A 26182-nucleotide genomic window follows, 5' to 3' on the forward strand; every position below is an offset into this window, starting at 1 on the left:
CATTTCCGAAGATTTTGGTGGTACGGTTATAGTACCCCATTGCATGTTTTGGAACAAGTTTATACCATCTAAATGCTATATCTTCTTGTGGCCTGCTTCGAAAAATTAGATATTGACCCAGGATAATCTGCAGAAGAGGGGTTGGTCGATGGCGTCAATGTGCCTACTATGCAAAAATGGCCTCGAACTTGTGGATCATCTGTTCTTGCATTGTGAGTTCAGTAATCAAATATGGTCCACTCTCTACCGTTCGGGGAAGATTTCTTGGGTGGCCCCAAGGACAATTTCAAATCAACTAGTATCTTGGAGTTCAACAGATCTTAAAAGCAACACCAGAAAATTTAAGTTTGCTCTGTTGGCAGCTATTGCATGGGAAATTTGGAAAGAAAGGAATGTTTGAACATTCCAAGAAAAATATGCAAGCTCTCAAATGGTGGGTTGGAAAGTGCTTAGTAACTTAATTGTTTTTTTACACTAGGCTAGGCTTAGAATTTCTTGATTTAAGGTGGGAGAAGTTTCTATAGCTCATCTCTTCCTTCGGTCTGTTAATTTGTAGCTGTTTGTATTATTGCTCTCAAGAAACTTGCTCGCTAGCTTTCCAATAAAATACTCCTTTACTGTTTAAAAAAAAGAATATATATACATAAAATATGGGACATATAAATATACGCATATAATTACATGCACGGGCACATACATATATAGTAGAGTGCATTTACTTTTTTAAAGTTTAAACATCAATAAAATAGAGACAATTTAGGTTAGTAATCTATGCATTAATATCGATGACCTAACCTCAATTAGTAGCAGGTTAGATCACCCACATGCTTGATCACATGGCTCTTGAGGGGAGTTTTTTCCCCTTTTATCTTTTTTTTTAAATATATTAAATAATATTTTTTTTGGGAAAATATTTTCCGGAATGACCTGACATAATCTCGCTACTTGGAGTAGCGAGATTTGCCACGTGTCATTTCCATAAAAAAAATATTTAATATATTTTTAAAAAAAGTAATAAATCGTGAAATAAATTATTCTGCGTAATAAATCAGGAAATAATTTATCACGCAGAATAATTTATTTCTCGATTTATTATTTTTTAAAAATATATATATTAAAAGAATTTATTATATAATAAATTGAAATTTTGAACTTTATTTTAAATTACCTATTTTAATTGTACCTTAAATTAATATATATATATATATATATATATATATATATATATATTGACACAACAAATATTATTGACACAACATATATATATATATATATATATGCACTGACGGTTTGTTAAAGGGATAGAAAATATAACGTTCAAAAATATTATTCATTTTTAAAAAATGTTTAAAATAATAATATATATTTAGAGTTTGAAATTTAAATTATGAATATGATTTTTATGTATTTGTACAAAAAATAAATATTTTTTTATAATTTTACCCAAATTTATATTTGAAATTCAAATTCCCAAATATAATTTTTTATTTTAATTATTAACTGATTTTTTATGATCGATGAATAAAAAAAATCAAAGTAAAAAGTTGATTCTTTTTAAGAGATGAAAAAAAAAAAAAGTGTGTTGGCTTTTTTGAGGTTCAATATTCTTAAGTCAAAGATTTGTGTAATTAATGTATTTATTTTTGGATTCTAATTATGTGGGATACTCTTTCTAAGACTACTTCTTAGGTGTTTCCACTTATTGTTTTGTTCAATTAATAAAAAAACAAATGAGAGAAGATTAAGATATGATAATTATGTATACATTTATTATTTAAAGTAAAGATGGATTATCTTTATTATAAGAGATGAGAAAAAAAAATGTTAAAAACTCGCTTAGTTGTGGAAGGTATTTTTTATTTTCTAATATTTAAAATTTTAAAATGTTATAAAAATTTAGCTTTTTTAAAAAAATATTTTGAATATACATATAAAAAAGGTATAAAATTGGGTGTAAATATCCAGAAAATATAATAAATAAAAGAAATTGGAAAAAATAGATTTTCGGATGAGAAAGGAGAAAAATCGGCGACGATTTTCTGGAGATGAGAGAAAACCGGTGACGGTTTTGGGGATTTGTCGCGGGATGGTAAATAAAAATCATTTCAAACTCTAAATAATTCTCTTTACATTTTGTTAATTTATTATTTTGACTCTAAATATAAAAATATATATTTTTAAATTTTGTTCAAAAAATATATATATATCTTTATATTTAATATATAAATACATATATTTTAAAAAAATTATTCTGCATAATAAATCGAAAAATAATTTATTACGTAGAATAATTTATTTCCCAATTTATCATATTTAAAAAAAATATATTATTACTATTTTTTATGGAAATTACACGTGGCAAATCTTGTTTAAATCTCGCTACTCCAAGTAGAGAGATTACGTCAAGGTTATTCCAGAAAATATTTTCCCAGAAAAGGTATTATTTAATATATTAAAAAAAAAGGATAAAAAGGGAAAAAACTCCTCTTTAGGGGCTCCTTTATGAGGAGAGTCGGGTTAGCCACACAAAAAGTACGTACTGCAACAAAATATGTCTTTGGTAGTGATTATTTTACACTTTAGTAGCAAATATATTTTTTTAACAAATTAATTGAAACTTAAAATTTGAATTTGTGTGGATTTAATCGAGATATAATAAAAAATTATATGTATTGAGTTTGTTCTATGTCTATGCAAATTTAAATTCATGTCTTGAAATCTTGCATTGACCACTATTGAGTATTAATTGTTGGTTTCATGTCATAATTTGATGAGGAGGCACAAAACAAAACTTCATAAGGGGCATTTAATTTGTAGTAAGTTGGAATTGGTACAATATGGTCTGTAACAACCCCGACCCGTCACGTGGGCTCGGAGTACTACTTTAGTGACGTTTGTGTACCTGATACCTTATTTATCAAATATAAGATACATATACGCAGTGGAAATAAAATACAAAATCCTTAAAGTCATTACTAGAGTTCTAACTATCTTTATATACAAATATATCTATTTTCACATAATTACAACTCATAAAACTCCACAAAAAGAACTCCCTATCCATACACACTACCTACGTAAATTAACACCGCTAGCCCAGCTCCTCTAACCAGCTAGACCCGATCTCTAAGATTTCTTAAAAAGACAGTTTGTAAAGTAGGGATGAGGCACAACTCAGTAAGGAAGAGACTAAGTTAATGTCAGCATGTGGCCAACATGCATTTAGTGTGTAGAAAATAACTAGTTCACTAAGTAGATAAATACATTTATGAAAACATTCTTATTTTACATTCTCACACACAATTAGCCGAGGATAGAGAAGATTACCTGCCCATACAAGTAGCTTTCCTCTGCTCTAATATCATTACTGCTACTAGGGCACTTGTCTTTCTCAGTAAACCCTTGAAATTATTTTATTAATTATTCATATTCACATAAATTAACAGATATACATATAGGACACTCTCTGTGACAAACACGTCATTTACTTCCCCCATGACACGGATTGTGCGGCCCGAAAGCTGGATTAATGTCCTGGGAGATCCACCCAAACAATAGTCATCTGTACTCTCCGCTAACATATTCCGCGGGTATACGCAGTTCCAACTACTGGTCCAATTGCACTCACTCAAGGGGGGTACATTCACCTCACGTAGGCAAATTGGACAAGGCCACCCTATACCTCTTAGCGCAGGTGTGGGCACACACGACCATATAACAAATCTTTAGCAACAGTACCGCACTCACAATACACTGGTCCCTAGGGTTCTTAAAGCATATCATGCAATTTAGATAATGGAAAATATCATTTAAAACCTCATTTCACATATATTTCTTGTTATTCCAAAAACCTGGCCCCCGGCCACAAAATACAACCTGGTGTATAGCTGGCAATTAAAACTCAGCCGTCATACCAAATTCCTGCATTATTCACAAGCAATTCCAGTATTTCGCAAATAATCTCAAATCTAGTTAAACAATAAATCCTACCAAATAATCATCGGTCACACGATTTTAACATTTAAACATAATCATATAAACAACCAAACTTTCCACCGTTCGTTTCTATTCAAAATACCATACATATATCATAGGTTTGTAAAATCCATTTCGAACGGTTGGTTTTCGAAAAGACCTTCAAATTCTTAAATAAATAAATAAATTAATTAATTAATGTAATCGATTCAAATTAAATAAAATTCTTGACTTTACTTAATCCCCTTACCTGATTCCTAAAAAGTGCAATACACCTCGGCCTACGCCCTGCGATGTTTAAAAACCCCTAAACCCTGAAATTCAAACTTAACCACATTATTCATCACAATTCCCACAGTAACTTTCCTTAAAATTCCCCTAGGCTCTAAATACCCTAAATAGCCTAATGGGGTTTTACGATTTTTAGCAAAAATGGGGTTTTGGCATATGAACTCCAAACTTTCCAAAAACTACTTTATTTGTTTTAAACCTAAAGTAGGAGCTACTTGATACCCATGTTTGCGGTCCAAATGGTATTTTTCGAGTTATACACTATATATAGCAAATTTTGATGAAACAAGCGTGGCACATGATATGAAGTAGAATATAGTGAACTGTTATATTTGTAAATGAACTAGTAGAACTGAAGTGCCATTTTGTTATCTGAAAATGCGAAAAACACGTGCCGGTTAATCACCGAGCTTTATATGTAAAAAGGGTTGAACCGAGAGCATTTGTACCAGTTAACACCATTGTCTAATAGAAAGAAAGAATGCATGAAAGATTGCATGATTATGATTGTGAAATTACTGGAATTGCACAGGTTATTATGTTTTCATTATAAATTATATATATGATAAATTGGGACCACAACTTGTTACTAAAGGAGTTGAAAGACACTCTAAAGGAGTTGAAAGACACTCTAGGTTATCTAAAGTTTTAAATAGCTTGAGGAGCGATTCCGTTGCTACTGAAGGTATAGTGCAACCACACATCTGAATTAGTGTGGGTATCGAGATAGTGGCTTGCAGGAGTGTGAGACCACTGGTGAAATAATGGACTAGGTGGGGTAGTTGGACTATATAAGTGATGCTTGACAGTGCCTGCACGAATAGGGCCCTATCAGAGTTTATCAGTGCACAACTCGTGCAACGGGGTAATTAGGCATATTTATGAAGTTCCAAAGCTGGTCATTGTCCTAAATTTTCATATACATAATTTAAAACCCAAAATGGGCAAAGTCACAGTGTTGAGTACCGTGTAGAGGGATCGTACAGTGTGTGGGCTTGTACCCTACCCTAACCTCGGGAACTCTCGCTTGTAATGATGCTGAATTATGTTTATATATCTCCTATAATACAGTATTGTGAATGTGATATTGTGTAATTGTTTTAATTGGAATAAACTCATGTAGTCACTTGCTGATGTAATATCTTCCACCTTACTGAGAAGTGTCTCATCCCAATCTTACAACCTTTGTTTCAGGTCCTACAGGACATTAGTTCTAGTCTTCTAAAGGGACTTTGGCGCGTAGATTATTGTTAGTAGACGTAAGTTTTTGTATAAGTACTGGGTTGTTAGCCTGGTTGAATGTAAGGGGATATAATATAGTTTATGTTTTAAGTATGGTTCTTATGTACTAAAGAATACAAATAGAACTCTGGTATATGTCTAGTAGAATCCCGTAAGAATGTTTATGTTTTCCACTGTGCATGAATACAAATATGTATGAGATACACCCGTGTGTCCCTGTTTAGAACGGATTGTTTATGTATGTTTATCAGATACAGGTATAACGTATGTGTAGTAGCACTCTAGGCTCGTATAAAGAGTCGAGCTGTTACATTATTATTTTAAATATAATAATAGAGTGTTATTATATTATATTGTAGAGGTATTCTTGTTCAAAAGTCAAAATAGTGAGAGTAATTCAGTCTAAAAAGTAGGATTTCCATGAAACTTGTCCATAGGGGAGGTGGGAAATAAGATTCTCATGTTTTAAGGAACTCCTTACATATCTAGAAACATAATTATGTCTACCACGTCAGATTCCTTACCATGTCATATTCCCTACTCAAATAAACCTTGAAATGAGATTATATGATACATGATATCACAGAGTTTTTTTTCGTTTTATTCCTTTTTTTTTTTAAATATATTAAATAATACCTTTTTGGGAAAATATTTCTCAGAATAACTCTGACGTAATCTCGCTACTTGGAGTAGCAAGATTTAAACTGAAGTAGCGAGATTTGCTACGTGTCATTTCCATAAAAAAATTATTTAATATATTTTTTTTTAAAATGATAAATCGGGAAATAAATTTTTCTCTATAATAAATTATTTCCAATTTATTACGCAGAAAAATGATAAATCGGGAGATTTGCCACATGTCATTTCCATTAAAAATTATTTAATATATTTTTTTAAATAATGATAAATCGGGAAATAAATTATTCTGCGTAATAAATTATTTCCCGATTTATTATGCAGAAGAATTTTTTTAAAATATATATTTTTATATTAAATATAAAGATAAATATATATTTTTTTTTAACAAATCTCAAAATTTTAAAATATATGTTTTTATATTTTTCACTAAATCTCAAAAATACTATCTTCTGTTTAAAATTTTAAATTAAAGCGATTCACATATTATTTTGGATACCACAATTTAATTTTTAAAAGTTGCTATCAAATTATCCTAGTTTGAATGTCATGTTGATAATTAGGCAGAATTATATTTAATAAATAATAAATTAACAAAATGTAAAAAGAATTATTTAGAATTTGAAATAGTTTTTATTTACTGTCCCGCGACAAATCCCCAAAACCGTCACCGGTTTTCTCTCCTCTCCAGAAAATCGTCGCCAATTTTTCTCCTTTCTCAGCCAAAAATCTATTTTTTCCAATTTCTTTTATTTATTATATTTTCTAGGTATTTACACCCAATTTTTTACCTTTTTTGTATGTATATTCAAAATATTTTTAAAAAAAAGCTAAATTTTTATAACTTTTTAAAATTTTAAATATTAGAAAATAAAAAATATCTTCCACAACAAAGCGAGTCTTTAACATTTTTTTCTCATATCTTATAATAAAGATAATTCATCTTTACTTTGAATAATAAATGTATACATAATTATCATATCTTAATCTTTTTTCTTTTTTTTTTTATTAATTGAACAAAACAATAAGTGGAAACACCTAAGTAGTCTTAGAAAGTGTATCCCACATAATTAGAATCCACAAATAAATACATTAATTACACAAATCTTTGACTTAAGAATATTTAACCTCAAAAAAGCCAACATACTTTCTTTTTTTTTGTCTCTTAAAAAGAATCAACTTTTTACTTTGATTTTTTCTATTCGTCGATCATAAAAAATCAGTTAATAATTAAAATAAAAAATTATATTTGGGAATTTGAATTCGAGAGTCAAATTTAAATTTGGGTAAAATTATAAAAAAATTATTTATTTTTTGTACAAATACATAAAATCATATTCATAATTTAAATTTCAAACTCTAAATATATATTATTATTATTATTATTATTATTATTATTTTTAAATATTTTTTTAAAAATAAAAATATTTTTGTATGTTATAATTTCTATCTCTTTAACAAACTCTCATTTCATATATATATATATATATATATATATATATATATATATATATATATATATGTTGTGTCAAACTCTAAATAATTTTTGTTGTGTCAATATATATTAATTTCAGGCACAATTAAAATTGGTAATTTAAGATAAAGTTCAAATTTTCAATTTATTATACAATAAATTTTTTAATATATTTTTTTAAAAAATGATAAATTGGAAAATAAATTATTCTGCGTAATAAATTATTTCTCGATTTATTACGTAGAAAAATTTATTACGCAGAATAATTCATTTCCCGATTTATTATTATTTTTTAAAATATATTAAATAATTTTTTTTAGTGGAAAATATTTTTTTATTATTTAATATATTTAAAAAAAGAGAGGAATAAAACGGAAAAAAACTCTAATATCACGGGTTCACAAAGTTAACATGATGAGTAGGCAAAACACGGACTGATGTGGATCTGCGTGGAGTTCACACTCTCCCAGATCACTACAACAACTCGTGTGACGTGTGACGTGTGACAGGAAGATATTTCTTTAGATTTTACCAAAACAAACAGCACCTTACTGACACACGACAAACAAAGTCGTCTTAGTTGTATTAATTTGAATTGGTATGCACTCTCAAATTGTGTCTCCCCATTGTTCGCCACGAAGCCATGTGTCCAGTAATTCTGACCTTTCTGTGAAGTGTTAACTAAACCCCGGCTTTTCAGCCTTCTTTTATCCTGAGCTGAGCTGGAAAGCTCATGGACTTTTGCACGATTCCACATATGCAAAGAAGCAAGCCTATGCAACCAACCTTATCTCTTTGTTCGATCAGTGATCTTTATTGTTTTGTACTCTCTTTCAGCATGCACACTCTGGCCTTTCCAAATTTCAATCTCTCTGTGTATAATATATATGATTAGAAGATCAAGATCCACTTTTGTATACACAGACAGCCTTAGTCACAAGCCCATCTGCCCATGGCACGATTCGACTTGGGTGATGCTGCTTCTCTCAAGCAGAAATGGAAGAACATCGTCTCAGCTGGTTCAACCACTGCTGCAGAAAATCCTAATGGTTGCTTTGATTGTAACATTTGTTTAGACTCAGCCCACGACCCGGTGGTCACCCTCTGCGGCCATCTCTTCTGCTGGCCCTGCATTTACAACTGGATCCATTTCCAAACCTCTCCGGCGCTGGCCGCAGACCATAAGCAGAAATGCCCGGTTTGTAAGGCCGATGTCTCCCCAGCTACAGTAGTTCCTCTCTATGGGAGCGGCTCGCCCTCCTTCCCCTCCGAACCCAAAAGGCCCAACCTCAGCGGTGTGGCTGTCCCTCGCAGACCAGCAGCCTGTGGATTGCATAACCTGATTACTGCTGCAGCATCATCCCCCCCGAACCCGCATCGTAGTCCGCGCGTTCTTCACGATCCTCATCCTCATCACGGAGGTTATGCCGCAGCATCGGCCGATCTCCGCGACGTGACGTCGCCGATCGTTTTTGGTCCAATGGTTGGGATCTTAGGGAAGATGGTGTATAGCAGCATGTTTGGGAGCTCGGACACAAGCTTGTTTAGTTACCCTCATAATCATCAGAATTCTTATGCTCATCTGATGGGTGGGAGAAGACGTAGTGGTCATAGAATTCTGAGAACGCAGGAAATGCAAGCTGACATGTCTCTTAACAGAATTTCATTCTTTCTTTTCTGTTGCTTTCTGCTTTGCCTTCTCTTGTTTTGACAATAAACTCTTTTTTTCCGCTCCCTTGTATATATAGTTGTGCAAATTATGAAGAATTATGACATATACTTTTACCCCATGGTTCCATGTCAATTTTTTTGGAAAAAGGATCTCATGCAGAAGCTAATTATATGTACCAACTTGCTATTTGCCTTGAACTTGCAATTAGAAGATTAAAACATGCACTTCTGCCTGTGAATATGTTCTGAAGGAGGGTCCCTTCAGATGTGGATTTATTGTCTGCGATATTTCTCCATTTTGTTCTCTTTCCCTACCAAAAGTGAGTTTAATCTGAAGGCATACTGTACAATTATATATGAGCCCAAGGAAATAAAGTTACAAAATTCTGTTCATTTTCTTTTGTTACTGAAAAATTTGAAGATGTGCATTACATATCCTTTTGCACACTAGAGTTCTTTATATGTATATATTAAGTCTTAAGTCCCATTACGTAGGATTAACTATATGAATTTTTTTCCGTCAATTTATGCGATCATAGATCAATTCTTTTGATAAATGTAGGGCTATTAAATCATTATTCACTATCTCATTCTAAGTTATTTTAAGTCTACCCCTACCCCTTCTACTACGCCCCACAAATTAACTTAATCTTCCTCACTGGTGCACTATGTCGCCTCTATACGTTGCAAGTGCCCAAACCATCTGAGTCGCCCCTCTCTTATTTAGGGCCGGCTCTTCGCAATATGGGACCCTAGGTGAATGATTTAATTAGGGGTCTTAATATTTCGTTGAATTTTTATTTTTATTTAAAATTAATTTTTCAAACTTTTTAAGATGCAAAATCACTAATTAAAGTTTTATATTTAAGATTACATTATCAAAATACAATTTCATTTTGTAAGAACTCAACCCGAGATATGTGGATTGACTAAATAGCAAAAGAGTAAACGGTAAATTTTGTAGGCTTCGTCGACGAAGCCATTGTTCTCGTCGATGAAGGCCCTCGTACTCTTCGTCACCGAAATTCAGAATCTCGTCGATGAAAAGATACCGAACATTTGTAAAATATCATAATAGGGTTCGTGGCCGAAGGAGCCGATTCGTCGACTAAATGTATGGATGATTCGTCGACAAAGGCGTTGTCTTGTCGATGAGGTTGGCCGTCACTAATACCCACCTTTAGTGACGAAATTGATACCGTCACTAATAATTTTGTCCTTAAAAACCAGTTTTTTGTAGTGCATAGTTTATAAAACCCCACTTTGAACGGTTGGTTTTCGAAAGAACCTTTGAAATCATAAGTATACATATAACTTAATCCCCTTACCTGTTCCTAAAAAAAAAAAACTGACTCCATTCGAAAAACGAAAAACCCTAACATTTTGATTCGCTGCTGAAAACGAACCGGCAAGCCAAGAAAGAAGTGAAAGATGATCGAAGGCTAAGTACGGCTCCGAGTGAGCCTACGGGAGAGAGAGAGCCACGAGAAAGTGAGAGTAGAGAGAGAGAGAGAGAGAGAGAGAGAGAGTCCAAAAACCCAAAGAAAGAGAGAGAGTGTGTCGCGCCCTGAACCCGACAATGGGACCCAAAGGTGAAAAAGTAATCTAACATGTCTTTGTATCATACAATGCCAAGATACAGTACAATGGATAAGGATCCAACCCCTTGGGGTATCCAAGAACCCTAAACACATCCATACATATCACCAATATATAGCGGAAGACAAATCTTTTTTATACATTCTGTACCATACCAAAGTCTATACAAAGGAGTCAAACTCCACAAAATACAGCACAAACCCAAGTGGTAGCCAAAACTCCTAAAAGACCACCCAGCACAAGCTTATGACTTACCCAGGCACTTCCCGCAGTACCCCGACCACTACGCTCCTACACTAGGAAGTTGGCTCTAGTTACCCGAAAGACCTGAAAAATATGTACGTAGAGTAGGGGTGAGACACCTCTCAGTAAGACATACACAGTTAAATGCAGTTCCAGTACTTTGACAAAATAGTTTCAAAACAGTGCATACACGCACACACACACAATCAAGTAACCTGGTGTTGTCACACCCTTCAGCCCAAAGCCGGCCCGAAATATCCGACATTGGCCCATAGCCGGCCCGCGATACATGGCGTCCCCAGCACATGGCGAATCCCAGGCTCCCATGGCATCGTACCGGTACAAACTAGTGGATCCACACCCTTCGGTGATCAGCCGATAAGGCCCACTCCCTCGGATATAGAACCAGACACTCTTTCCAAACATGGCCAGTGATTTCATATGCCCTTGAATATAAAGTCTGACACTCTGAGTACCTAGAATACTTCAGAATCCAGTTCCGATTGCATTCCACCAAAACACAACCATGCATGCTCATATAACCAGATAAACCACACCCATTTGGTAATCCAAAAATCATGATTTTCCAAACATATACAGTTTAAATAAAGTCAAAGCACAGTCAACCTTATTACACAGTATAAATCACCATATTTAAACGGTTTTCCAACAAAACCAGGGATGTAACCCAATACCTTTCTTTTCCCAAAACTATATCATGAAAAACCCATAATTTTACCCATTCGATCCCCCCAAATGAGTAATCAAAATGCACACAGGACCGCCAACCACAGTTCTACCGAGTCCAATTTCAAAAATAACTTACATAAACTAAATCTCCTTACCTTTTCCCGAATGACAAATCCCGAACCCCAAGGCCCCTAAACTGCGAACCGAGTTCTCAAACCTACAACCCATAGTACAAAACTCGTTCACAACTCTGTTACCTACGAGACTAAGAATCAGAACTGAAAACCATGCCTTACCTCTATTTTGGGCCAAAACCCGAGAATGCTCGAAACGAAAATCCAATCCGTAGAACTTGTAAAGAATCCTTTCCTAGTCCTCATGGTAACGTCGAATCTACGATTCCCGCTACATACGACAAAGAAATCTAGAGAGATAAGGAGTAGGTTGAGTTTCTAGAGAGATAGAGAGAGAATTTGAGTTTTCTTAACTGAGAAGTAATGAAAATATCTATTTATAACCCTTTGACCCGGCCACTCCTCGTTGACGAGACTCTGCACTTCATCGCCGATAACTACAAAAACTTCATCGACAAACTCTGGCTTCGTCGACGAAGCTTACTTAATTACCAATTTACCCCTCTCTTAATTAATTAATTCCCTATATTATGGTTTGGATTCTTACAACCTCCCCTCCTTACAAAAATTTCGTCCTCAAAATTTGCAATCTCTTACTCATAAACTCATTCATATAGTCAAACACATACCCAACTTTAGGAAGAAAAATCAGCGGCTACTATAATATAGGCCTGTCACAACATATACATACTCTCACTTATAGCGAAGGAATACGGTGGTTACAAACATAAATCATCGCAGGATTTCACAAATACACACACTCCTCAAGACCAACCACCTATTCCAATACAAAGTAGGGTAATGTACATAACTCAGAACAACTGTGGATACTTCCGGCGTATTTTTGCTTCCAATTCCCAAGAAGCTTCCTTAACCTCGTGATTCTGCCACAATACCTTCACCAAAGATATGTCCTTGGTGCGTAGCTTCTGAACTTTATGATCAAGAATCTGAATATGTATCTCCTCATACACTAAAGTATCCCCAATCTCTATATTCTCATAGCTAATAACATATGAAGGATCCAACACGTACCTCCTCAACATGGATATGTGAAACACGTCGTGGACCCTCGAGAGTGCAGGGGGTAGTGCAATCCTATAGGCTACCGGACCCACTCGCTCAAGAACCTCGAATGGTCTGATGTACCTCGGGATCAGCTTGCCCTTCTTCCCAAATCTTATCACCCTTTTCATCGGATCGATCCTCAAAAATACCTTACCCCCCACCTCGGACTCCAACTCATGGCGGCAAACATCTGCGTAGCTCTTATGTAGACTCTAAGCTGATTTAATCCTTTCTCGAATCAAACCTACCCTCTCAGATGCTTTCTGCACAAGTTCAGGTCCTAACACCTGACGTTCACCAACCTCACTCCAATACAGAGGAGATCAATACTTTCGACCATACAGAGCCTCGAACGGTGCCATCTCGATACTAGTCTGGAAGCTGTTGTTATAAGCAAACTATACTAGTGGCATAAACTGTATCCAGCTACCACCGAAATATAACACGTAAGCCTGCAACATATCCTCCAATATCTGAATCGTTCTCTCCGACTGTCCATCAGTCTGGGGCTAGAACGCTGTACTGAAAGTAAGCTTCGTCCCCAATGCTTCCTACAAGCTCATCCAGAATCGAGAAGTAAACCTCGGGTCTCGATCTGATAAAATGGACACTGGTACCTCATGCATTCTAACTATCTAATGCACATACATGTTTACTAGCCTACTCAAGGGTAGCTAACCTTCATCGGTAAGAAGTGAGTAGATTTTGTCAACCTGTCCACAATCACCTAAATAGTATTCTGCCCGTGAAGTACTGGTGGCAATACGGTCACAAAGTCCATGGAAATATGCTCCCTTTTCCACACCGGAATAGCTAAGGGCTGTAACGGCCCTTCCGGCTTCTAATGTTCAGCTTTTACCTGCTAACACGTCAGACACTGCTCCATGAACTGAGCAATCTGCCTCTTCATACCACTCCACCAGAAGGTCTCACGCAAGTCCCGATACATCTTTGTACTACCTGGATATACCGTATACAAAGAGCGATGTGCTTCCTTCAGAATCATCCTTCTGATCTTATCCTCATTCAGAACACATAGTCTGATCCCAAACCTCAACACGCCTCCCTTAGAGATGTTGAACTCTAAAGCCAATCCCTATTGTACCTTTTCCACAACCTCTGTCAACTCCGCATCACTAGCCTGCGCGGCTTTTATAGGCTCAAACAAAGTCGGCTGAACCACCAAACTAGTAAGGAAAGCCTTATGATCACCACGAACTAACTCTATACCTGAGCTCTCCATATCCTGTCTAATGTGATGCTAAGCTACAACTGCAAATACTGCCACATGATTTGACTTCCGACTCAACGCATTGGCTACCACATTAGCTTTTCCTAGGTGATAACTGATGGTGTAATTGTAGTCCTTAATCAACTCAAGCCACCGTCTCTATCTCATATTCAACTCCTTCTGCATGAAAAAGTACCTGAGGCTTTTGTGATTAGTGAAAATCTGGCATTGCACACCATACAAATAGTGTCGCTAGCAAACAACTCCAGATCATGCGTCGGGTAATTCTTCTCATAATCCTTTAGTTATCGAAAAGCATAAGCTATTACCTTACCCTGTTGCATAAGCACGCAACCCAAACCTTTCAGAGACGCATCACTATAAAACACAAAATCGCCATCCCTAGAAGGAATGGTTAACACCAGAGCAGTAACCAGCCGATGCTTCAACTCTTGAAAACACTGCTTGCAATCACTGGTCCATTCAAACTTTACCCCCTTCCTGGTCAATCGAGTTAAAGGCCCAGATAACTTAGAAACCCCTTCCACGAACCGATGATAATAACTCGCTAGTCCCAAAAAACTCCGAACCTCCTGCACACTCTTCGGCCTCACCCAATCAACCACAACTTTGATCTTGCTAGGATCAACTGATATATCATCACCAGACACTATATGGCCTTAAAATGCCACCTTATTCAAGAAGAATTCACACTTGTTCAGTTTAGTATGCAGCTTCTTCTCTCGTAGAATCTGTAATACTAACCTCAGATGGTTCTCATGCTCTTCCATACTCCTCGAGTATACTAGAATATCATCAATAAACACCACCACAAACTAGTCTAGGTACTCATGGAAAACCTTGTTCACAAGATCCATGAACACTGCCAGAGCATTCATCAACCCAAACGACATGACTAGAAACTCGTATTGGTCATATCTAGTACAAAAAGCAATCTTCACTACATCCTCAGATTTGACCCTCACCTAATGATATCCTGACCGTAGGTCAATCTTCGAAAAGACCTGCGTTCCTTGCAACTGGTCAAAGAGATCACCAATATGAGGCAAAGGATAGCGATTCTTCACAGTCACCTTATTAATCTCATGATAATCAATGCACATGCGCATTAACCCGTTTTTCTTTTTCACAAATAGTACTAGAGCTCCCAGGGTGAAACACTGGGGTGAATAAAACCCTTGTCTAGTAATTCTGGTAACTGCTCATTCAACTCCTGAAGTTCTGCTAGAGCCATCCAGTACGAAGCTTTAGAGATCAATGTCTTACCAGGCAGTAACTCTATTGCGAACTCCACCACACGATCCGGAGGTAAACCGGGCAAATCATCTGGAAACACATCCGGGAACTCGCTGACTATCCGAATATCCTTGAGCCTTAACTCATCTCGCGGTGGTTCCCTTACACAAGCCAAGTACCCCTGACATTCATCCAAGAGTAATCTCCTCGCCTGCAATGTTGATAGAATCTGTTGCATAGAACGCACACACGATCCCATAAACTCGTACTCCTACTCCCAAGGAGGTCTGAACACTACCACCTTCCTACGAAAGTTGATCACAGCATATCTGGAGAATAACCAATTCATTCCCAATATAACATCAAACCCTGACATGTCATATACTACAAGGTTTGCTGGTAGCAGCTTCCCCTGGATTACCACTGGACAGTCCTCCAACATCCTCCCACAGAATGATATACCCCTGGATGGTGTGGCTACAAACAATTCCTCTTCCATGACTTGGGTCTCCACCCCACACAGTTTCACAAAATTAACAGATATAAAGGAGTCGGTCGCACCCAAATCAAATAAAACCACAACTCTACTTAAAAGCAACATCATAGTACATGTCACCACATTCCCTGCATGCTCAGCATCAACTGGAGTAAGCGAGTACACCCTCACTGGAGCTGTATTGTAACGACCTGCTCCTTTTTCACATATATTTTTTTTTTTATAAATAAATTATCATCACATCATACATTCCAACTCAGCAGGTCACAATCCACCTGGGCCCGTGGGCACCAGGGATATAACAAAACATACAACAGAAGCCTACGCAGCAGAAAGTATAAAATCATATACATCTCATCATAATGTGCATAACACATACCAGAGTCACTACAATTACTATCTCACAGTATATACATCTCAAAAATGAAATCTAGGGACAATCCCCACAAAACCTAACTGTCCCTACCAAAAACTCACCCTTCCAAAGAGGGCAAACAACTGATCTAGATCAGCGGGGCTTTTCCCGCTCTCTGATTAGGGGCTCCTGAAAAATGTATAAGATTTAGGGGTGAGACACCTCTCAGTAAGGGAAATAAACTAATACCAGTGTGTGGCAACATGAGTATTATGTGTTCTACATATACCATACATAACATATTCAATACTGTTTATCAAATCTGGGAAAACATACATGTCTCATCTCATACACTAATAATAATATAAAACAATCCTAGTAGGTTAGCTGGCTGTTGTCATGTATTACCCTCACATGATTGGGTTGTGTGGCCCGAAGGCGGGACCTGACAATGGTTGGCCGACCAGTGCTAAGTCAAACAGTAGTCTGTAGGTCCGATGGGTTTGCCCAGACTGGTCCGTACACCAGGGGCGATAACAGCACACTTCTTGAAAATAACCACATCGACCATCCAATCTCACACCACTCCGTACAGCGGCGTTAACACAGATATCATGATCACGAGGACCATGGACACATAGCAACGGTACCGTGCAAGTGCTAGCCGAGACCAAGCCAACCAGGTTCTGATATCATATACATATACTAAAACCGTGATACATAAATATCTCATGTCATTTATTTTCACATCAATCATAACATTTCACATATATACGTGTATCATAAAAATCATCGGCCCGTACGCCGGTATTACACATTTTAACATAGCACGGCCCGTACGCCGGCAAATCACATAACACAGCCCGTACGCTAGCAAATCACATAGCACAGCCCGTACGCTGGCAAATCACATAGCACGGCCCGTACGCCGGAAAATCTCATCCACATAGCACGGCCCATACGCCGGAAAATCACATATACATATAAAAATATCTCGGACGGTACGCCGGTTTTCCATCATAGAAATCCATATCATCCCCATTCCAAAAAAAACAGTATTTCACAACATTTTTATACTCATGCCACACTAAACAAATTTTCTACGTATTCAACATATCATCATTTAAACAGTATTTTCCAAATATAAATCATATATATAAATATATTTATTTTTCCTGAAACCAAATGCTATATATATATATACATACATTTTCTCAAAACAAAACTAGTTTTGTTTATTCCCTTACCTGATTCCTGAAAAGCCCCTAAGAAAATCTTCCCCGTACCCACGAGGTTCTCAACTCACTACCCTGAAAATGAAAACTCGCAGAATTAAAGTTTAGTATTTTCGTACGTACAACATTTTCTATAACTACCACTAAGTCAAATTCGACTTAAAAAGTCTTACCTCAACTTAGGGATGATTCCCAACGTTCCCAATCAATACCCTGGAACTGAAAATTTCCAGTATTAAAGTTCAGTATTTTTACGCGTATATTACTTTCTTCAACTGTCAAAAATCCAAATATTGAATATAAAGCCTTACCTTGGATTTGGGATGAAATCCAACTTCGTTTTCCTGACGATCCGTTCCGGCAGACTTGTAGAGAACTTCGCCAAGAGCATCGTGGTGGTTTTCGGTTTGTCGATCCGGTGTAAAACTAGCCCGGAATCGAAGAGAGAGAGAGTCGTAGGAGAGAGAGAGAGAGAGAGAGAGAGAGAGAGAGAGAGAGAGAGAGAGAGAGAGGAGAGAGAGAGAGAGAGAGCACTTCCAAAAAAAAATCCAAGTAAGCTTCTTGAAGAAGCTTTCCACTTTCTATATATATATATATATATATATATATATATATATACCTTTAACCTTTATATTAAATACATATCATAATAACTTACTTATATATATATATACACACACACACACACACATATATATATACATGCTTCAATATATATATTCCTTATCATACTATTCATTTTACTTGTTAATTTAATTAATTTATTTTATTTTATTATTTTATTATTATATATTTTTTTTAAAATTTTATTTTTTTTTCCCGGTTACTACATGTATTCGTCTGGTGAGTTCCCCAGGATACCTGATTACTCCCCCGATTCTGACTCAAAGAAGGCATACCCCTCTTTGGTGCGTGACAATCCCGAGCCATGTGACCTAACTAACCACAGTTGTAGTAGTTACCCCCAAACGACTAGCACTCACCACTATGCCACTGTAGCACCTGGTACAACGATTACCCACCTAGCTCATTTAAGAACCCTGATAGTCGGTATTCTATCCGTAACCCGAGCCCCTATTCCTCTTCTTTCACGATCCCTAACGAGATCCATACTGAAAACCAGAAGGTACTGGCCTCTTCTTCGGCTCTTGATCCACCTCGTCCTCTCGGATACCAGTCTTAATCATAGTGGCTTTATCCACCAAAACCGAGAACTCACAGATCATAAGGATACCCACTAGTGTGCAGATATCCTTCCTCAGGCCCTTCTTGAACCTCCGAGTCTTCTTGTACTCGTTCGAAACCAAACAAGGTGCAAACCGGGATAGCTCTATATACCGAGCAGCATATGTAATGACCTTCTTATCTTATCATATAACAAAACATAATAAATAAAATAGTCAACCCAAACCCATGGGTAGTGGGGATACCTGTCATACACAGTGGAACCTAGATAGCAGTAAATGTAAATCACATTCTTCAACCATAAATTACATAATACTAGAGTCTACTATATTCCCAAAGATACTGTGTTTATATACAATCTCCAAAACATCAAAATAAACCTAGGATCTTACAACAGAAATCTCCTAATCCTAGATTAGAACTTACCCTTCTAGCAGGGAAACTCAACTCACTCAGCGGCGGCCCTGACCCGCCGGTTTCTCTGGGTTTCCTAAAATAATTTAAACTTAGGGTGAGACACCACTCAGTAAGGGTAGACAAATTAAAATCAGATGTGTGGCAACATGAATATTTAATGTTATAATACATATATTGTACATTCCACATACCATAAAACATAAATCATAATATGGTTAGATAAACATATAATTTCATACTTTCTAGTAATCATACTAATCATGTATTACCCCCAATGATGGGTTGTATAGCCCGAAGGTGAGACCCGGCAATGGCTGGCTGACCACTGCTAAGTCAAAAATGTTTGTAAGTACGATGGGTCCACCACACCCTAGTCCAAACTGCCAGGTGGACGTCTACAACTCTACAATAGAAGCCACATCAACTAACCATCTCCCACCCCCTCGTGGGTTGGTTAGCACCAATCTGATCGTAGATGTCTGATCTATAAGTTACGGTATTGTGCTCCTTAAACTGAACTAAACTAACATCCAAGTTCTGATAACATATAGTACATAAACATATGATGTTCATCGTAAATCAAATAATAGCATTTCTAAATTCTACATTAACATAATAATTACGGGTTCGCGCCGAAAACATGAATAAATGCGGCCTTGCGCCGAATAACATGAATAATTGCGGCCTTGTGCCGATCATCAATTATGGCCTTGCGCCGAACATATCATATATTCTGAAATCATATCATGTTATTCCTAAAAATATTTGTAAACATGCTTTATTTTGTAAATCTAACTTAACATGGTATAATATATATATAAAACAATATTAATGCCACATGAATTGAATGAAACCATATATTCCATTCTAAAATCACATTTCCTGTACAATTGCAATATTTTCCCAAACTTATATTTTCTCAATTATTCTCATATATAATCACATGCTTTCTGAAAATTATTCTACTATTAAATAATAGTAATTTCAATGAAAAATAACTGTTTTAATTTACCCCCTTACCTGACAACTGAAAAGCCCTTCTATAATACTAGTCTTACACTCGTAGGAAACCCTGAGCTGTACCCTGAAAATGATAATTCCCAGAACTAAATTTCAGTATTTATTTGAGTACATCATTTCCTTCAACTATGGAAAAACCAAATTTCAAATAAAAAGTCTTACCTCAACCCAGGGATGAATTTCAACTTACTTCCACCAACGATCCACTCCGATGGATTTGGAGAGAACTTCCACAGGAGCATCGTGGTGACCTTAGATCGTCAATTTGGCGAATGAGGGAGCCGAAATCAAAGAGAGAGGAGAGAGAAACCGTAGAGGAGAGAGAGAGAGAGAATGATTTTTTTTCCTAATTTTCTTCGTTTAAACCCGAATTTCACACAATTTATACTAGTAGCTTCGTCGACGAGCCACGTCACCTGGTCGACGAGGACAATAGGAAATTCGTCAATGAGCTCTCTCCTTCGTCGATCAAATTCAGAGTCACCCCAAATATTCTCTCGATATCTTCTTGTCAACGAAACATACCCTCGTTGACGAGACCCTATGTTATCCTCGTCGACAAATCACATGTATTCGTCGACGAGTCCTTAATTAAATTCCTCAGTTATTACTCCCAAAGTGTAAGGTCGTCGACGAAGTCTGCTGCCACCTTCTGTTTCTGTTTCCATTTCCTTCCCTCTTTATTATTTAAATATCATTATTCTTTAGGTCATCACAGTATACCCCTGCACCATCATACTCCCCTGAGTCAGCGTACAAAACTCATCTGCCTTAGCATCACGTACAGAAGTCGAGAAGTATCTGTCAAAGAACACCTCCTTAAAACGGCTCCAAGACATCTCCACAGGACCGTTCCTCCACTCTTCCAGCAGATTCACTACAATCCACCAACGCCCTACCTTCTCTAACAACTGGAAAGTAGCATAGAGGACTCTTTGCCTGTCCGTGCATTGTAGGACCTCCAAAATCCTCTCAATCTTCTCAAACCACTCCTCTACTATCGTCGGGTCATGTCCCCCTAAGAACGTTGGAGGATGCACGCATGTGAACCTCTCAATAGTGCACCCCACAAGCATAAGAGAACGTTCGCTTCTCCTCACACTCCGCCCAATCTCCCGCAACACCCACCTCATCAAACCTCAAGGCACAGTAGGAGACTCATCACTCGCCGTCTCCTCGGAGCCACTTCCTAGGTCATTATCCTTGGGCTCCATTATGAAAACACAATAGAGTTCTATCAAGACTCCTACAACACGTATAGTTAACACAATTATCTAACCACAGTCATGTTAACCACTACCTATCAGGCCCAGATCTATCCTATCGCATTGACACGAAAGTCACCAATGGTTTGCCATCATTTTATTAGAATCATCATTCCAGGGAAAACACAGAACATCGTCGACGAATCCCGGTCTAGCAACAAAACATCCCTCAACCAACTCTACCCACATCCAACCTCCTATACTCTGGTATGTACACAAAGTTATGCCTAACCAAGTCTACAAGACCTAACAACCTGGTTAGCTCTGATACCAAGCTATCAAGCCTCAAACCCGACAATGGGACCCAAGGGTGAAAAAGTAACCTAAGTTGTCCCTGTATCATACAATGCCAAGATACAATACAATGGATAAGGGTCCGACCTCGTGGGGTTTCCAAGCACCCTAAACACATCCACACATATCACCAATATACAACGAAAGACAAATCTTTTTTACACATTCAGTACCACACTAGAGTCTATACAAAGGAGTCAAACTCCACAAAATACAACACAAACCTAGGTGGCAACCAAAACTCCCAAAAGACCACCCAACACAAGCTTAGGACTTACACCACTACGCTCCTACACTAGGAAGCTAGCTCCGGTTACCTGAAGGACCTGAAAAATATATACATACAGCAGGGGTGAGACACCTCTCAGTAAGGCAGATACATGTTATATCAGTGTGTGGCATTTGAGTGTTATCATGACAGCAAAACATACACAATTAATGCAGTTCCAATACTTTCAAATAGTTTCAAAACAGTGCATACACGCACACACACATGATCAAGTAACCCAGTGTCATCACACCATTCGACCCGAAGCCGGCCCGCAATATCCGGCGTCGGCCGGTAGTCGGCCCATGATACACGGCATCCCCGGAACATGGCGAAGCCTAGGCTCCCATGGCATGGTACCGGTACAAACTGGTGGATCCACACCCTTCGGTGATCAGCTGGTAAGGCTCACTATAAAAACCCCAAAAAGAGATATAAAGGATTAATAGAAAGATTTCAAAAAATAAAATAAAAATAAAAATAAATTTTTTAAAAAAAATAAATAAATTAAATTTAAATTTAAAAAAAAATTAAATTAATTAAAAAATATATATTAATTAATTAATTAATTAATTGGATATTAAAAATAATAATAATAATAATTAAAATTTATTTTTTTTAAAATAAAATATATTATTATTATTATTATATTAATATATATATATATATAAAATCACCTGAAGCTTCAAAGAAGCTTCAGGTGACTTCTTAAGAATGATTCTTGCCCCCCCCCCCCCCAACCTTTCTTCTTCTTTTTCATTCTTTTCTTTTCTTTTCTTTTACTCTCCTGTGTTTGCAAGTCATCTCTCTCTCTCTCTCCCTCTCTCCTCGATTTCATGACGGATTTTCGCCTGATCGAAAATCCGAAGATACCACTGGACTCCATTCGCTGCTGCCGTCATTTCTACCGAAGCGAATCGGTGGTAGGAGCGGCGTAGGCGTATTCCCTAGGATAAGCCATTTTTTCCTTTTTCTTTAATTTCTTGCAAAATATAAGCCCAATTGACAAACAGACACCACCACGAGAATCTAGGGATGATTCTCTATAAGTCTAGTAGGACGGAATTCTCGTGGGGGTGTCGGGCCAAAACCCTAAATTTGGGGTGCGGCGATTATTAAGGGGCTTATTTTTAATTAGTTAGCATTAATTTAGAAATGCTAAAATATTAAGCATTTGGGATTGAAGTAGGATTTCTGGAATTTAGGGCCCGGGTGAGCGCCACGGGTGTAATTTTGGGACCCGCAGGAAAAATTTGAAAAAAATAAGTGGGGATGTTAAATAATAGTTTAAATATTAATTTGAGATATATGGAGCCTAGGGAAGGCTAGATGAGTATTATTTTGAAGAAATAAATTAATTAATCTGGGGAAAATGTAAATTGCAGGGATTAAATTTTGGGCGCCAAGGGCGTGAAATTTTGGGTCCTAAGGGATTTCTCAGTAGGCAGGTAAGGGAATAAACTAAAGCAGTAATTTTTCCATACAAATTATTATTGATTATGAGTAAATTTATTTTCAGAAAAGCATATGTTATATTGTGTATTACAAATGAAATGTACGATTGGGAAAATACTGCTATGATGATTAAAATGTATATGTATGTATGAGATGTAAGGAATTCACGATTTTAGAATATGAAGTATGACTTTTAATAGCATATGTGTGGCATGAATATTATTTTATGTGAAATGTATTATGATGTGAAAGATTTTACGAACCAAGCATGATTTCAGGTATTATGAAAATATGAGTTATGTTGTGATGGTTTTGACGATTATGTAATAAATGATGTATTTTTAGTATATATATATTTTCAGCGCTAAACATCATTAGTTTTTTAATTAAAATTTTTAAAAATGACGAGCATGTCCCTAACTATCAAAATTTTTGGGTGCTCTATATATAGCCCACTCATAAGCTTAATTAGTACTTTTGATTAGCTTAAAAATCCTCTCAAAAGTTTTTGTGCTTTATATTCCCATTTTATCAAAAGTAAGCAATTTTTATACTCTCTTTCTCTCATTCCTTTGAAAAATATTTTGAAAGAGAGCCTTGATTATTACTCACTCCCTTCACTTGCAAATTTATTGCATTTGAGGGTTGTCGAGAGGAGGATTTATTTGGGGCATTTATTTCTTCATCAAAAGTATTTACTCTCACTTAAGCTTTTTTTTTTTTTTTTAAATCATTTTAAGAGTAAGCTTTAAGGTTTCTCCCATTTATTTTGTTGAAAAATATTTTTGCGGAAACTTACAGCTAAAAATCTTTTTATACATCCATTGCAAGATTCAAAAGCTCACATATATTTATTTGCAAAAATCTTTTGAGCAAAAAGCCTTACTTTCTTTGAAACGATTTTGGCGTGAGGCCATATATTTATGTTATCAGCACGAGGCCGTATCTATGTTTTTGGCGTGAGGCCATATATTTATGTTATCGGCACGAGACCGTATTTATGTTATTGGCAATAGACCATGTATTTATGTTATCGGCACGAGACCGTATTTATGCTATCGGCACAAGGCCGTATTTATATTATTGGCGCGAGGCCATATTTACTATGATTTTGGCGCGAGGCCATATGTATGATTTCGGCGCGAGGCCGTATCTATGTTTTCGGCACGAGGCCGTAATGATGTTACGTGTGATCATGTATTATATGTTTTCACAACCAAGATGTTAGTTTAGTTTAGACCAGGAGCTCGGTACTGTAGCTATGGGTTCATTTTGGCACGAGGCCTTATTAGTGCTACCGTCCCACGAGGGGATGGGAGATGGATAGTCGATGTGGCTTTCAGTAGAGTGTGGACGTCCACCTGGCAGTCTGGACCAGGGTGTGGCGGGCTCATCGTACTTACAGACATATTTGATTCGGCAGTGGTCGGCCAGCCATTGTCGGGTCCCGCCTTCGGGCTGCACAACCCGTCATGGGGGGTAATACATGACACCAGCTAGCTAGTCATCCTGGGTTTGTTTTCAGTACTACAGTTATAACAGATGATTTTATGTATGATATGATTTATTAACAGATGTGAAAATATATGTTTACCCAGTACGATATGATTATGTTTATAGAATTATGAAATGTACTGTATACGTACAAATGCATTAAATATTCATGTTGTCACACAACTGTATTTAGTTTATTTTCCCTTACTGAGAAATGTCTCACCCCCAAACTTAATTAATTTTTTTTCAGGAGCTCCTGAGAGACTGGCGAGTCAGGGCCGCCGTTGAGCTAGTGAGATTACCCTGTGAGAAGGGTAAGGTTTTGTAAAAGGGTCAGAGTTATTTTGTGTTTGACCCTAGAGATATTTGGATGTATGTGAGGATGTATAAAATGCTCTGGTATTATGTTTTATGATTGGATGTTTGAGATTTTATGTTTACTGCTGCTAGGTTTTTCGCTGTGTTTGACAGGTGTCCCCGCTACCCACGGGTTCGGGTTGACCATTTTATTTATTATGTGATATTTTATGTTAAGAAATTGAGGGACGTTACACTCACGCCCTCAGATATAGAGTCGGACACTCTTTCCAAACATGGCCAGTGATTTCATACGCCCTCGAATATAGAGCCGGACACTCTCAGTACTTGGAGCAACTCAGAAACCTGTTCCGACTGCATTCCACCAAAATACAACCATGCATGCTCATATAACCAGACAAACCACACCTATTTGGTAATTCAAAAATCATGATTTTTCAAACATATACAGTTTAAATAAATTCAAGGCATGGTCATCCCTATTACACAGTATAAATCACCATATACATACGGTTTTTCAATAAAACTAGGAATGTAACCCAATACCCTATTTTTCCCAAAACTGTTAAATGAAAAACCCATAATTTTACCCGTCAGATCCCCCCAAATGAGTAATCAAAATGCAGACAGGACCGTGAACCACAGTTCTACCTAGTTCGAATTCAAAAATAACCTACATAAAATGAACCCCCTTACCTTTTCCAGAATGACAAATCCTGAACTCCAAGACCCCTAAACCGCGAACCGAGTTCCAAAACCTACAACCCATAGTACAAAACTCACTCACAACTATGTTACCTACAAGACTACTGAATCAAAACTGAAAACTGAGTCTTACCTCTATTTTGGGCCAAAACCCGAGAATGCCC

The 26182-nt window shown here is 36.6% G+C and overlaps 1 protein-coding gene across 1 annotated transcript; it reads left to right on the top strand.

The window, feature by feature from the left end:
• Positions 1-8238: 8238 nt before the first annotated feature.
• Positions 8239-9408, top strand: LOC131158514 (E3 ubiquitin-protein ligase RMA3-like). Its single transcript, XM_058113387.1, has one exon. The coding sequence runs from the start codon at positions 8571-8573 to the stop codon at positions 9327-9329; it is 759 nt and encodes a 252-aa protein (XP_057969370.1). The 5' UTR covers positions 8239-8570; the 3' UTR covers positions 9330-9408.
• Positions 9409-26182: the final 16774 nt, after the last annotated feature.

The sequence above is a fragment of the Malania oleifera genome, chromosome 1 (assembly GCF_029873635.1).
Source record: "Malania oleifera isolate guangnan ecotype guangnan chromosome 1, ASM2987363v1, whole genome shotgun sequence".
Classification (NCBI taxonomy): domain Eukaryota; kingdom Viridiplantae; phylum Streptophyta; class Magnoliopsida; order Santalales; family Ximeniaceae; genus Malania; species Malania oleifera.